The sequence below is a fragment of the Charadrius vociferus genome, unplaced genomic scaffold (assembly GCF_000708025.1).
Source record: "Charadrius vociferus isolate BGI_N301 unplaced genomic scaffold, ASM70802v2 scaffold362, whole genome shotgun sequence".
Lineage (NCBI taxonomy): Eukaryota > Metazoa > Chordata > Aves > Charadriiformes > Charadriidae > Charadrius > Charadrius vociferus.
In genome coordinates this window covers 11,114-26,019 of record NW_009647052.1, presented here as the reverse complement: position 1 = coordinate 26,019, position 14,906 = coordinate 11,114, and the positions used below count along the sequence as shown (strand labels likewise).

The following is a 14,906-nucleotide window of genomic DNA, read 5'->3' as shown; positions in this document are numbered from 1 at the left end:
GAAAGTACAGTGATAAATAATGGTCTGGAGCTTGGGGAAAGTGAAACATATCCGTAACAGCTTATGGTGTAAAAAGGTGTCTATGCTAGCAGATAAGTAATGTGAGAAATAGTTGTACCTTAAATCTGCACCCTTTTAAGATATCCTAATTTTTCCTTTGGGCTTCAAGGCACATGTCCCTTCACATCAGGTTCATAGTCTTGAACCCATCCCAAGAACTGGACCCTGAAACACTTTCTTTCAAAAGCTGAACAGGAGTTTGATTGTCTTTGAGGAAGAAAGAGCTGTTTCCAGTCTCTTTTACACTCCACAGTGCACTCCTCTATCCTTCCCTCACACAAACAGAAGTATTAATCAGAACAGACTTCAGTTATGTTTCTTTGCCACTGGATGATAGGAGTTGTGAACGTTCTGGCATTGTATCTCAATCAATCTGTAACTATTGCTGGCAAAATGGAACAGCTACAGTAGAAACAAGTGAAACCAATCAGTGGGAACAGAAGAGCTGAGATTAAGTTTTACTTATGGAGTTATTCACTAATGAAAAATTGAAATATTTCTAGGGTGTCAAAATAGCCTCAAGCATAGGAACCCCCTACTCAAAAGGCACACAAAAATTCAGGACTCATTTAGTTCCACTTCCTAAGTATTTGTGATGCAGTATTACATGACATAGCGGCTAAATTTAATGTAAAATGTTAATGATAAAAATAACATATATGGTACACATTTAGATGATCTGAAATAGAGCATTTTGCAGGATCATGTGACAGGAGCAATTAGTGTCTTTTAGATTATCTTCCAAAATTTTGCATACATATTAATAAAGATGTTAAAGTTAATTCAGTAATACCCTTTTTTCCCCCCATTTTCATACATTACAGATGAAAAATAAAGAAAAATGTAAACAGAATAAAAGACTTTTTGAAAGAAAGGTGTAAATTTTGTAGATAATTGGAAAACTTTAAGGGAGAAAATGTAAGAAAGACATAGTATCTGTGTGCCTGAATGCTGATGAAGTGACTGAAAAAATTGCTTTGTAGAACGGCTAAAAAATGTGTAGAAGAAAAATAAGATGAAATAATATGGTTCAAATGGAAAAAGTTTAGTGAGAGTAATACTATAAAAAAGTAAAAGTAAAAAATCATCAGTTTACTGGAGAAAGAAGAAATGTCATGCTACATATAACAATAATTATTATGTTCTTAGGCAAATCAAGAGAAAATAAGAAAGGTGAAAACACATTATCTTGACAATTTGGAACTGGTTTAATAAAATATGTAAAGAAAAGTGGGCAGATAAACGATAAGAGAAAAATAATTGAAAAGCATACTGTTACAATAAGAATCGTACTTGAAATAAAGAATGGAAAAAGTTCTACCATATATGTCATTATACATATATATCTGTGTGTATATATATCTCAGCTCTTATTTAACTTCAGAACAAACATCCAATGCTTACTGTGTAGAAATCATAATAATGACATATATATTATGCGGTAGGTGGAGCTGTGATATGGAAAAAAGTTGACTGCTTGATTATGATGAATGTTGCATAGAAGACAGGAAGACAATGAAGGCAACAGGTGATTGTTACTGCTTTGTAAAGCATGCCAGAGGCAGCAACCTGTAGGCCTGTAACTGTCTAATTGTTGCAAGGTAATTTAAAATGATGATGCAGTCATATAGTGTTTGTCATTAAATGAAATGGAAGTAATTTTTTCCACAGGAATGTCAGATCATGAACTATAAACTGCATAAAAGGTATTTCCCCTGTGATGGCTCTGGGTCCATCAGAAACTACAAGTGGCCAAACACTGCATCAGCAGAGACACTGAATTATTTGAATGATATATGGGGTGGGAGTTGAAGATCCAATTCCATCGAAATCTCAGAGAAGACCCCTGAAAAGCTCTGGAAGAAAATACCAAAAATCTTTATGGAAAGTAGCCAGTTTTACAACATATACTAACTGTGGTAGCCCAGCTGCCCAGGCAGGATGACCAACTGGGGCAGAGGATTTTGCTACTAAGCTCTTTGATAGCTTTTGTATGGAGTAGAGTTCTTTGTTGAAGGATTTGCTTCTTCCCCAGGATTTACCCCTAAGTCATTGACTTGAATTAAGAATTATACTATTCATAGAAATGACAAAGGAGATTCTTCTAACTGTGTATCCTACAGAAGAGCTGGGGAAGGACTTTTTACTAGGGCATGTAATGACAGGACGAGACGGAATGGATATAAACTGGAAGAGGGCAGGTTTAGATTAAACATTAGGAAGAAGTTTTTCACTTTAAGGGTGGTAAGGCACTGGAACAGGTTGCCCAGAGAGGTTGTTGAGGCCCCATCCCTGGAGGTGTTCAAGGCCAGGCTGGATGTGGCCTTGGGCAATCTGGTCTAGTGGGAGGTGTCCCTGCCCATAGCAGGGGGGTTGGAGCTCAATGATCTTCAAGGTCCTTTCCAACCTAAACCATTCTGCGATTCTATGATTCTAAAATGATTGTTGTAATGATTTCAAATTCTCTGTGTTAGGATCACTATTTGGGCTTTTCACTCTGAGAAAGTGACCACACGTTATCTGCTTCCAGTTATCCCTGTTCTACTAGCCTATTCGGGGTAGGTGTAAACTTTTTCTCTTTTTATTCTTTCCCTTCAATATCCACTTTTTTGTGGGAGGGATCTGTTGCATACATGTGCTTACTGTAATAGGTTTAATTCCATTTATATCTTGTGGTTAGTAAATTTCCCTTACTAGAGTAACTTTTATTATCCTGAGTTCTTGAAACAATTTTTTTTACTAAATTTAAGTAAAATTTGATTTGAAAGAAATATCAACCCCTTTCTGCACATGATTGTCCAATACTTATTTCCTAATATTTACTGAATGTGAATGGAAGAAGATGTGTCTTTTGGAACAAACATTATTTGTTCGTAATTCTTCAAACCTGTGCTTTCCCCTGTGTCTGTGGAAATCCTGAACCGAGAAATTTTAACCTAAGACTCCCAGATGGTTCAGCCATGTGTTTTACTATAATATCCCTCCATCTACAACTTTTTAGATGCTTGGCTTTCAGTTTCCTGGGTTGAAAAGATTCTAAGAAGACCCGTGCTATTATGAAATTGAACCCATATATATTAGCTGATCCCTTTTCTTTTTACCATGCGGTGTAGTCATTGAATACATTGGAGTGGAGCAAATTTTACAGGGTACATAATTTGATCATGTAAAAAGTCCTAACAATACTGGGTTGGTTTACTGTTCTTAAAAGAAGTAATTTTTGTAAATTTTTTTTTGTTCTCATTCTTTGTTTTACCTTTAAAAGGTACATTAAGATTTGTAGTTTTCTTTGATGGTTCAGGGCTGAGGGCAGATAACTGTCAAAGTCTGGTAACTTTTTACTGTGCTTTAGCATAATCTCCAGGGTGCTTAAACAAAGCTGTAACTCTCTTTCCTTATTCTCACATGAAAGAATCTGCATCATTGTCCCCATTTTCCAGGTGGCACATCTGAGGAAAAAAGTTGAGGTAGTTTTACCATGGTGGTCTACAGAATCACAGTCAGCCATTATTAAAATTTGGAGTTCCTGTCCTCTAGTCCTGCACTTAGGCAAATATAACAAAAAATTTTCAAAATATGATAAAGTAATTTTCAAAATATGATACAGCAATCTTATTCATATGGGATCTAATCAAAAGTGCTTTGATGTCCATCCAGGTCTCTCAGGCTCATAATACTGTTCTTCAGGTTTTCGTTTCAGGCAAATAAACAGTACCCATTTCTCAAATTAAAAAACTTAAACCCTTGGAATAAGGTCAGGCCTCTCTCCCATGTCTCTTGACACTGACATTATCAAATTTATAGCCTCACTAGAAAAGAAATCAGGAGAAACAGATTTCAAAGGTGAGAGTTCTTATGTGTTTTTAATAATCTACATGATGAAAAAGGAAAACTACATTGTTACTTAACTGGATTCTAGAAAAAAAAGTGTTTAAAGCCATTCAGATAATTGCTCAGCGGGATTTTCTTTTATCTGCTTTTAAAAACACAGGACAAGCAGCTTGTATTGAAACCTTTTTTCTATAACTGTAATAGATGCTTTTCTATACAGCTGTATTCTTTTCTAGCTGTTAATAGTATCAGTTTTGGAAGGCCTTCAGTTTTGGTGTGGGTTTGGGTTTTTTTTCAGCAATGCAGGCAATCTCTGTGTTGGAACATTTACCTGCAGCATTAATTCGGAAGTAAGTGTTAGTTTGGTTTGACCCTAGAAAATTAAGATGTCATGGCATACAAAGAGAGGAATTTGAAATATGGTAACTACAGGTTTCAGCAGCAAAATTCAAGGTGACATCAGAACAAAACTTCTGAAGTCTTAATAATTTGTCATAAAAAGCATTACAAGGTTTGACATGTATGAAAAACCAGATTAGTCTGAAAAATAAGTAGATGTTCCTAGGACAGAGAGGAATGCCTGATTGATAAATGAGACATATTGTCTTCACAATAAAATGATTTTTAATTAAAAGACAAGACTTATTTAAAGGGAACTTCTGAAATAAGAGAAGAGGAAATCTTATCAAAGAGGCTTAATTCAACAAAAAGCCCATAAATGTGTTGTTCTGATCCAATTAAATATACAGCAGGGCAAACAGCTCATGTGTTGATAATTCAACCAGTAACAAAAGCATGGAAAGTACAAAGAGAGGTAATATTTTTGACTCTTCGCTTAGCATCAGTCTCCTGTCATGGGAGCAATGAGGACCTCAAATTCTACTGGCACTTGCCAGTGACAGCCAGGGTGCCCATGACATGTCCTCTCCTATTGCTATTAAAATCTTTTTTATGGCACGTTGCCTGAGACCCAGTTGCATGGGAAAGGTTTGACTGGATTGAAGCGGTTTAGATGAGCAAAATATGGCATGACTTTATCATCAAATGCAGGCTAGGTCCTGTGTATGAGTACTAGGAGCAGCACCTGTCTTCTCTCAGAGAAGCATGCAACAACTTCTATTTTTCCATGCAGATATGGAAGTAGTACTCTTGATGATATTCAGCGCTGCTTTGCAGTGCTTTGTGAGACACTGTAGCTCTGACTATTTGCATTACATTTCCAAGCTTGTTTATATAACTGTGAAGGCTCACAACTTAAAAAACTTGAGAATATGGAATCCTGTCTTAGAAAAATTAATACTAATATTTAATCTGCTCAGGTCTTGTCTCTGAGAGCTCAGTGCCCTTAAACACAAGATTCTACATCTTACTTGTAGTTATCTTTGGGTCCAATATATTCCTGAACTATTTTTAATGCACACAGTGAAAGAACTTTGAGAGGAGTTGCAGAGGGAACTTGGCCCCAAGAGTTGTTGAATCCTGGTGGGCAGTGGGTCTTCAACAAGACCAAGTGCAAGGTCCTGCACATGGGTCAGGGCAATCTCAAGCACAAATACAGGCTGGGTGGAGAGTGGATTGAGAGCAGCCCTGAGGAGAAGAATTTGGGGGTGTTGATTGATGAGAAGTGCAACGTGAACTGGCAATGCATGCTTGCAGCCCAGAAAGGCAACCACATCCTGGGCTGCATCAAAAGAAGTGTGGCCAGCAGGTCCAAGGAGGTGATTCTGCTCCTCTGCTCTGCTCTCATGAGACCCAACCTGGAGTACTGTGTCTAGCTCTGGGGCCCCCAACATAAGAAAGACATGAACCTGTTGGAGCGAGTCCAGAGGAGGACCACAAAGATGATCAGAGGGCTGGAGCACCTCTCCTATGAAGACAGGCTGAGAGAGTTGGGGTTATTCAGGTTATTCAGCCTGGAGAATAGAAGGCTTTGGGGAGAACCTTCCAGCAGCCTTCCAGTACTTGAAGGGGGCCTTCAGGAAAGATGGGGAGGGACTCTTTATCAGGGAGTGTAGTGACAGGACAAGGGGTAATGGTTTCAAACTGAAAGCGGGTAGATTTAGATTAGCTATTAGGAAGAAATTCTTTACTGTGAGGGTAGTGAGACGTGGGAACAGGTTACCCAGAGAAGCTGTGGATGCCCCATCCCTGGAAGTGTTCAAGGCCAGGTAGGATGGGCCTTTGAGCAATATGGTCTAGTGGAAGATGTCCCTGACCATGGCAGGGGGGTTGGAACTAGTTGATCTTTAAAGTCCTTTCAATCTCTGACCATTCTATGATTCTATGATATTACTGGGAGCTAACTGGAGTAGCTGAGGCATGGGAGAGAACTCAGTTTGGATCTCACTTCTTCAGGTTTAGTGCATTCAGCAAATGAACCGCTGGGTAAGAGGGCAGTATCCACTACTGTGGGGGTGTTTTGCTGAAAGATAAGGAGCTGACATTGATGTTTATCTTCAGAAGAAGATGTACACTGGCGAGAGGAGAATGCCTGTGTTCCTAGGAGAGAGGACGAGGGCTAAGGCATTTATATTAATGAATTTTAATTCCTAAAAATGAATATTGACAATGATGAGCTTGGTATTTCCTGTTTGGTATGTTGGTTTGTGTGAATGCCATTTTTAATTGTCACTAAATAGTAACATTACTGGTGGAACGAGGCCTGGCTATCAAATTGTGGCAAAGAGCTGTGGGGGCCAGGTCCAGGCCCCCAGCTTGGAAGACCCTGTGTTCAGTTGACTGATGTCCACTAGCAAACTTCCTGTGGCTGTACCACAAAGCCATCTACACACCCAGCACTACAGCACCTTCCATGTACCTACAAATATCATGTGTTATGCAAGACTCAGCATCACCTTACATGTCAGGGAAGTGCTGGGCCCTGCCTGTGCAATGAGGACTTTGTACTGAAGACAAAATACATCTGACTGCTGTATCTCAGCATGACAAAACATCACCTGCCCATGTTCACAAGCTGTGCTCAAGCTCTCTATGACACAGGAGAGGAGCTCCAGGGTCCTGCTTAAAAGGTAGGTTCTGTAAGTTTCAATCTTTTGAAGACTACTTTCTTGTTTACAATTAGATCTGTACCAAGGGATTTTCCTCACTGAGAATTCAGGAAAATGGTGGGTTTTCACAAATTCTGCTTCTTTGCAGAAATGTGTGATGATGCTCCTTTAAACATTTGTGGAAGATGTACTCAAATAAGGCAAGGCTCCCATGAATCCTTATGTGATATATTCCTGTTATAATTATGTTAAAAATACTAAATGTTTGGTTATAGTGAAAGAATCTACACCTCAGAACATATATAGAAATAAATCTGGAGAAGAATGTGGTAAATTATTTTGAAATATCTGGTATAACAATGACAGTAGTAAATGTCTACATTTTAATAAAACCGCAAAACTTTTTTGTTCTGTGTTACATTCAAAGCTAGGAGATGGTATTAGGTAATAATTCTTTTGCAGAAGCCTTTAAATTAACCTGGATTTACATTTTGGTACCAAAGATCACTGTTGTCATCAACTAATGTGCTTTGGAATTTTAGTAAGTGTGAAGAATTTCATTTCTGCAAGAAGGTAACACTGAGAAACTAAGCTAGCTATCATAATCCCTCAGCTGTTCCCCTCCTCCCAGATGCACAAATCTGTGTGGTTTTCTATGCCAAGTGGAGAAACACAATTGTTTAATCAACCAACTTCAGAAAGAAAGCTAAGCAGATAATTTGAAACAATTTTTATGAAATTTATTCTTAGGCCTTATAACAGACAAACTTTTTTTTTTTTCTCCCTCTCTAAACAATTTGGTAACATCTTTGAATTACGCTAACTATACAATTCATGGCACAATAACTATGGTGAATTACATACCTATTATAGATGAGAATAGAAAACATAACATGCCCATGTAAGATTCTCCTGCTTTTGTGAATATAGTTGTCATATACTAACAATGAATCCACACTCACAATAAATGCAGTTTGTACCAATCACAAATATTGAACATGCTGAAAGCTTTATGAGTCAATACATGTGATTTTAACACATTTCCTTCTTACCTGAAAGAAAAACTCATGTTTTCCTTGACATCATATGCCACATTTAAGGTAGAAATATATACCATCTGTTTCAGACACATAAATGCAAATTCTGGTGAGGAATCCTCCTTGTTATTCACCAACTCTACTAACCACTGCTGCTGGAATTCATGAAAAATATAAAGGGCAGTCTATGACTCCATTGCCAGAATCTGATTCCTATAACACTCTGCTTAAGGTCCAGGACGTGGACTAGAAACAGCATTGAAGAATTATTTCTTTTAACGTTAACATATGAAAAACATATGTATTAATATTTCCTTGTCCATGTTAGAAGCATTTGGCCTGAAATACTGTTCTATTATCTGATATGGTTTGCATCAAAGGATGCAAGAAAATGCTCTAAATGTTTGAATAGTTCTTGAAGGGATGCATCCAGTCTGCAGTGATGAAACACTTGAGCACCTCTGCTATTAATTTTCTAATCAGTCTTACTCAAGATGTACAACTATCCTCTGAGAAAGTCAGTGAGACAGCATAAGTTTAAGTTCCAGCAACATTGTGCCATGTATGTCAACATTTCAACAACTATGATGGTGTGGGTCAATGAGTCGCAGTGCAGAATGGTTTTATTGAGGTAACTGTATTCAAATATGATGATGATTAGAATAGTTGGCATATGAGAAAGCTTTCAGGAATCAGAAGCCACAGTGCCATATCTTTGCTTGAACTTGCGTAGTTGGAACTGGTCAATTTTACTCACATTTTAGACACTCATCCTGCAATGCAGTCTACAGTCTCTGATTAATTGACTCCATCTCATCTTGACACAGAGTGACTTGGACTTAACCTTGCTTAACTTAGTTATGTGTCAAGCTGGGTAGACCAAGTTAGACTGGGAGGACACCTGGAGGTCACCTAGCCCAATTCCTTGCTCTAAGCATGGCCAACTTTGTAGCTAGATTAAATTGATCTAGTTTTGAGGGAGAAGAGGAAAGGGAAAAAAACTTGATGAGAACTGTCTTCATTTCGTGCTCTAAACACAAAATCACAAAATGAAAGGTGAGTGCATTACTGCTTCCTACCTGAAACTGCTGGGGCTTCTGTGATCTGTGTTGACTCATATGTATGAAAGGTATACCTGGAGCATACCCACTAAACCTGGTATTTCAGGGTTACCGAGATTGTGAGTGTACAATTGGATAAAGTCTGAGAGGTACTGAAAGATTCATAGTGGCCAATAAGAAGGTGATTTTGGCTCTGCACTGAAGCAGAAATTTAAAAGCCAATAGAACCTCACCACTGAAAAGATAAGCGTGGTGGCCTAAGTACAGTCAGCTATGTAGCTATATAGTTATGAGTCTGGGTCCTACTGATTTGCAGGCATCTATGTGACTGAGCAATTGCTTTGAGAATCAGCCTGCTAAACTCTGATGTTGTCCTCCTTTATGAGTGCAGTGCCTCTTACTGGTCAGGACTTCAGTTTCTATGTTACATCTCAGGTCCTCACGCTTTTGGGAAATGAGGATGATAGTGTTACTCCGTCAGACAGGTATATTGTAGGGTTAAAACTAATGGTAAAACTCTCATTTTAATCCCAAAGGGACTGGGAATGGGACAGAGGTAGCAAAGCAGAGGGGAAAATGTATATTTAAAATATTTTAAAGCATGAAAATGCAGTAGCATGCATACATGCTTCCTTCTGGGAAGAAGAAACCGTGTTTGCTAAATCTGATGAATGCTGGCCATATCATTTAGTGCACTGCTGAAGCCCCTAAGACACCACAATTAGCTGAAAAATTAAGAACAGCATAAACAATAATCTGAATTTCTAGCAGGTTAAGACTCCAAGTAAAATTACTTTATTGTAGCCTGTAAATTAATGTCATGTAAAGGGAGAAAACCCTTTATCATTAACAGTGATCACCTTGTCCACAATTGTTTTCAGAGTAAAAATCCCACACATCTAACTGTTCATTCACATATAACTCACTAATCACTATGGTAGAGGTGCGATTATATCTGGAATTAATCTTTAAGATTCAGCTACAATATTCTAATATTTTTATTCAAGTTTGGTTCTTATCCAGGAAACAGATAAGATTAAAACCTGCATATAATCCAGTGTTTCATTTATTTTTTGGGAAAAAAAAAAAAACAAAAACAGTTTTACTTTCTGTTTGTTTATAAGCACAACCAGGAAATCTAGCCTTAACTTGGTAATCCTTATTTTATGGGTGAAAGTAGAAAATAATCTTAGTGCAAAAAGCAGATGTGGTCTTTTTCTTTCTTTCTTTGAATCTTTATGCTCTTTGACTTCCCTTTCCCTTTGGCACAAATTTGCTTAACCCTTTTTTCAAGGGCAATTATAGTAATGAAGATGTGCAACACTTATTGCTGAATTGGAACAGCTGAGTGGGAAGGGGGAAGTCAGAATGAATTAAAATGATTTCACAGAGCACACACAAAGCCTTTGTATCCTAAAGAATGACTGAGTAAATAGAGGTTATTTAATTGTTGAATAAAAAAGTAACACTAAACAGCCTTGAAAAATCTGTGGCTCCCTTATGTTCTCAAGTATCAAGTGTTAGGATGTACCCAGCATCAATGTATAATTTTGGGAGTTCAAAGCTCCTCTGTGTTTTGCTAGTTGGTTTGGGTTTTCAGTGTTTTACAATTCAACAGTTAAAAATTACTGTCATATTTTGTGTGTAGATGTTTTTTCCATCACAAAGATTTTACCCCCCTCACTTTCGCTTCCCATTCTTAGAGACAGTTTGTGTGAGGACAGTGGCAAAGACCTGAGTTTAAGCCCTGAGGTAATTTCCTGGATTCTGGCACTAGTCATCGCCAAAGATAAACTCTATCTCTGAAGTCTTTATGTTGCTCACTACAGTTTCCTCTGTTTACTGTGGAATTGGAGGTGCTCCTGGACAACCTCCCAAATAGCTGGAAGAAGGACTTTTTAGGTCCTAAAATAAGGAGGGGGAAGAAGGACCAAAAGACGTTACTGAGCAAGCCCCTTTTTTCTTGACCCTGAAATATAGATGTGCGTAAAACAGGAATTTGAATACAAGATAGTTTTGTTCTCAAGGAAAAAAAATCAACCGATTAACCCTATAAATATTTAGAGATTATTAGTTCTATGTTTTTTCTTTTAAGATGAGAGTATTTTATATTTGTCTATTATTTCCTAGTTTGTCACAGTTGACATTTACTGCAAACTTCAATAGCCCTAAAAGCTTCAAATTATCTATGTTAGGATCAGTAATGAGTGGTTAACATAAGTATTCAGACTCCTGGGAGAGCCTGTGTACTTTTGAAAATATTTTCTGCAAGCGTTTGACCCTAATGCTGTCATAAAATAACAGTTCTGGAAGCATCCCTGCTCTGGTAAAGAAGTTTCTTAACACAAGCATTAAGTCCTTTGAGATTTGTGTGCCCATATTTGAGATAACAGTTTTAAAATATCATATATGGCATGACTACATGACAAGAAAAAGTAATTATTATGCATTTGCACATACCACATGTACTTTATAAAACTGGTGGGAAGGAATTTTTCCAATTATCTGTCACATGCATGTGTACAGAAAAATATTTTTTCCCCTGAAAGCCACCAAAAATGAGAAAATTCCAAGACTGCTACATAAGCAAGGTGCTATGTGAAATTTATTATTCAACATTGCTTCCTGAGTGTTGATAAACATTCTATGCACCAGGTCTTCTGATACGTCTCTTAGGGAGATAATATACAGGTCTGTATTCCTCTCTGGCAACATATTGTCCCAGAATTTTGCCAAAGTCTTTTATGGGAAATGTATTGTAACATACAATCAAAATTTGCAATGGGTGAAACTATGTGATCCCACTTTTTAAATTATCACTTTCTCAGTTCATAATTATAAATATGGACTGTAATGGTACTATCAAGCATGCAAGAATTACCTGGAATTCATTCAATCTCTTTCCATCATAGAATATGTTACTCAAATGCAAAAGCAGTGCATTTTGATATACTTTTTCTTCTTGTCAGACATGAACTATCACTCATTTTCTCATTTTTCACCACATTTCCAAAGTAACATTAATGATTAAATGACATTATTTACATGGAATTAAAAAGTAAAATAAAAAAGCAACAGGATATAAATCTAATTTTAACTAACACATTACTTTTTCCCCAATATTTTTTCAGTGCTGTAATTGTCCACTAGAGAAGATTTACATAACTTCAGTGAGATACAAGAACTATGCTCTTTGTTTTTTAAAGAATATCTGTGCAAAGAAAAGCTAGACTAAAAAAAATGTGATGTGTAAATAAAGCTTTCCAAGTAGTATTGACAGCAGACTGTTTCACACCATTTCTTTAACCAGTATTTAAATACTATGGAGGAGACTTCTCTTTGATCATTTTACGTTCTTTTCATTTAATTAACATGCCTGAGATTGACATAAAGTAGGAGGTCATTCACTTGAGCAAGCATAAAGTGGTTGTAATGTTGGCTTTTAATTCAATTATATAAATATCAAAGCATAGATGGAAAAGTTAGTAAGAAACCTCCGCCAAAATTAAATGTTTCCCAAAGCTCATAATCTATGGAATATGGAACTGAACAGGGAAAAAACACATCACCATCTTTTTTTTTGTTGAAGAAACATTAAAATTCCTGTGAACTTTTAAATATTTTTAAAAGGAGCAATAGTTAGCTGTTGTTTTCTTGCAAATAATTTTGTAATTATTATTACAGTAGTCCATACTAGTATTGCTGGTTTTTTGTATATATGCCAGCATGGTTTATTCCTCCAGAATTTGCATATCTAAAAGTTTTTGAAGTTGTTTCTGACAATGGCTAGTAAATACAAAGATGTACTTTACTACTTTATCTTCATTTCAAGGATTGCAGACCATCTTTAACAATGTCAGCACTTAGATGTTCTTTCAGCTATTTTGCCCCTTCCATATAATTGTTTTAGAAATTATATTTTTTCATAACAGGACAAATGCAGGTAAATCGAAACTAAATGGTGTCCCTTACAGAGATTGTAAAGCCTGGGAAACACACGTAAGAAAACTTGCCGACATTTCCTTTTCCAACTTTATAGCAGTGTCAGTGACTTTACTGTCTCTAGCTGAATTGTCAAAATACCAAATTCCAAAGAAAGAATTCTGTAACATGAAAATATCCTGATCTTCCTCTTTTTTTCCAACATATGCAATGTAAATTAGTATAACCCTTTATATATGAACTTACCTCTGCTTCCCTGAACTTGGAGAGCAAGGCAAATGATCAAAAATATTAATCCAGTTTTCAAATGCATGCTGTCTATTGATCATTCACGGTTTTCAAGAACAATCATTCAGGAAATAAGAATATTTAGGTCAAGGGGAAGGTTGTTGTTTTTTTTTTTTTTTTTAAAAAAAAAGACTAAAATTCCCAAGCGTCTTCCCTCTTCTTTTACTTTTCAGGTGTCCCCAGCCTTGGGCTGCATTGAATTGCAACTAGGCGAAGAGTGCAACAGGTGCCAGAATGCAAGAGCTGGACAAACCCCTCCAGGGCACACACTTCTATCCTGGGGGACTGGAGTGGTAAGACAAGAGTGACGAAGTTTTTAAAAAAAAGCAGTGTCTGTTTCTGGAATAATCTGTTTATCTGCTGCTCAGACATAATCCCTCTTACGGTCCAGCTGGAAGAGCTTTCTTCATCTTATTAACCTTATGGAGCAGCATCTGTCAACCCCAGAAGACTTCAGTAGCACCATGATAAACAACGGAAGTCTCTTCTAGTGCCCATTGCCTTCAAATATTGATCCTTTGGGCATTCCAGAGGTATGGCATGTGAACGGAGACAAAATCATGGAGAGAGCTAATTGTGCTATTTCCAAACCAATGATCATAAAACCCCGGGAACCTCCTTTGAAGAAAAAGACACCTTTTTCTGAAAGGACATACTATACTCAGCTTTTCCACCGCGTATGTCTTGGAAGCCTCTCTCCCTTCTCATACCAAAATGTTGCTGTTGCGATATTCCTATCATCAGTGATGATGATGTTCTGTGACAGCAGTGAAATAGTGTGACTCAGCAGTAAATTGCAGCAGTGTTCAGGGCTGGCACAGTCTGATGCCAAGCTGGGAGTGGGGGAGGGAAGGTGCTGCATGAAGGGAGAATAAGAAACAGTGGTGGGAAATGCTGTTTCAAGCACATAGCTATAACCAGGCCAAGAATTGGCAGTGAGTGACTACCCTTTTCAAACAGCTCTGTTCTAGTTTCCCAAATAACTATTCTGCTTACATATTTGGCGTATGTAAGTGTTCCACACTTACTTTTTATTTTCCGGAATGTTTTTTAGTGTTGCATTACACCTAAAAAAGTTACCAGATGGGCATTTGTAATGATCTGTCCCCCTTAGAGATTTTTGCGTGACTGTGTTTCAACATAAGAAGTATCTAGACTGGCAGAAAGAATCTTGTTTTCTAGTACTGTAAGTACAAGTTACTTTAAGAACAACCTTCATTTGAACCCAATCAGTATTCTATTTTTGCTTAGGATTTAAACAATGGTAACCTCCCTCCCTTCCCGAGATTGCCTAATTTTAACTACTTAGACCAGCTAGTACAGAGACTAGGCTGGGACCAAACAAGATCTGGGTTTTTTTTTTAATTTTCACAGTCTTTTTTCTGATTTTCAGTGCTCATTTTAATGCTTTATGTATGTTGTTTCATGCACATTGTTTTATTGTTCTAACAAAGCAAATTAAGAAGACCTCGCCAGCAGCACAATGCAAGAGAACAGTGAAGATGATAAGGATTTCTACTGGAGAAAATTTGAGTATTATATAACGAGCATTCTTTAGCAGTACCAAAAGTTGTCTTTACATATTTTATATATCATAATCATATGGTATAGAGTGTAGTAATATAAGTACTACCTCTATGAACCAGGTAAGCTTTTGCAAGCATCTATAAGCATGTTAT

The 14,906-nt window shown here is 37.1% G+C and overlaps 1 protein-coding gene across 1 annotated transcript in view; it reads right to left on the bottom strand.

Annotated features, from left to right (window-relative positions):
* IMPG1 (interphotoreceptor matrix proteoglycan 1) overlaps positions 1 to 13,252 on the bottom strand; it is a 66,206-nt gene extending 52,954 nt beyond the window's left edge. The window contains exon 1 of the mRNA XM_009895754.1: positions 13,186 to 13,252. Coding sequence (XP_009894056.1) covers positions 13,186 to 13,252 — 67 coding nt within the window. The remainder of the gene's footprint in view (positions 1 to 13,185) is intronic.
* Positions 13,253 to 14,906: the final 1,654 nt, after the last annotated feature.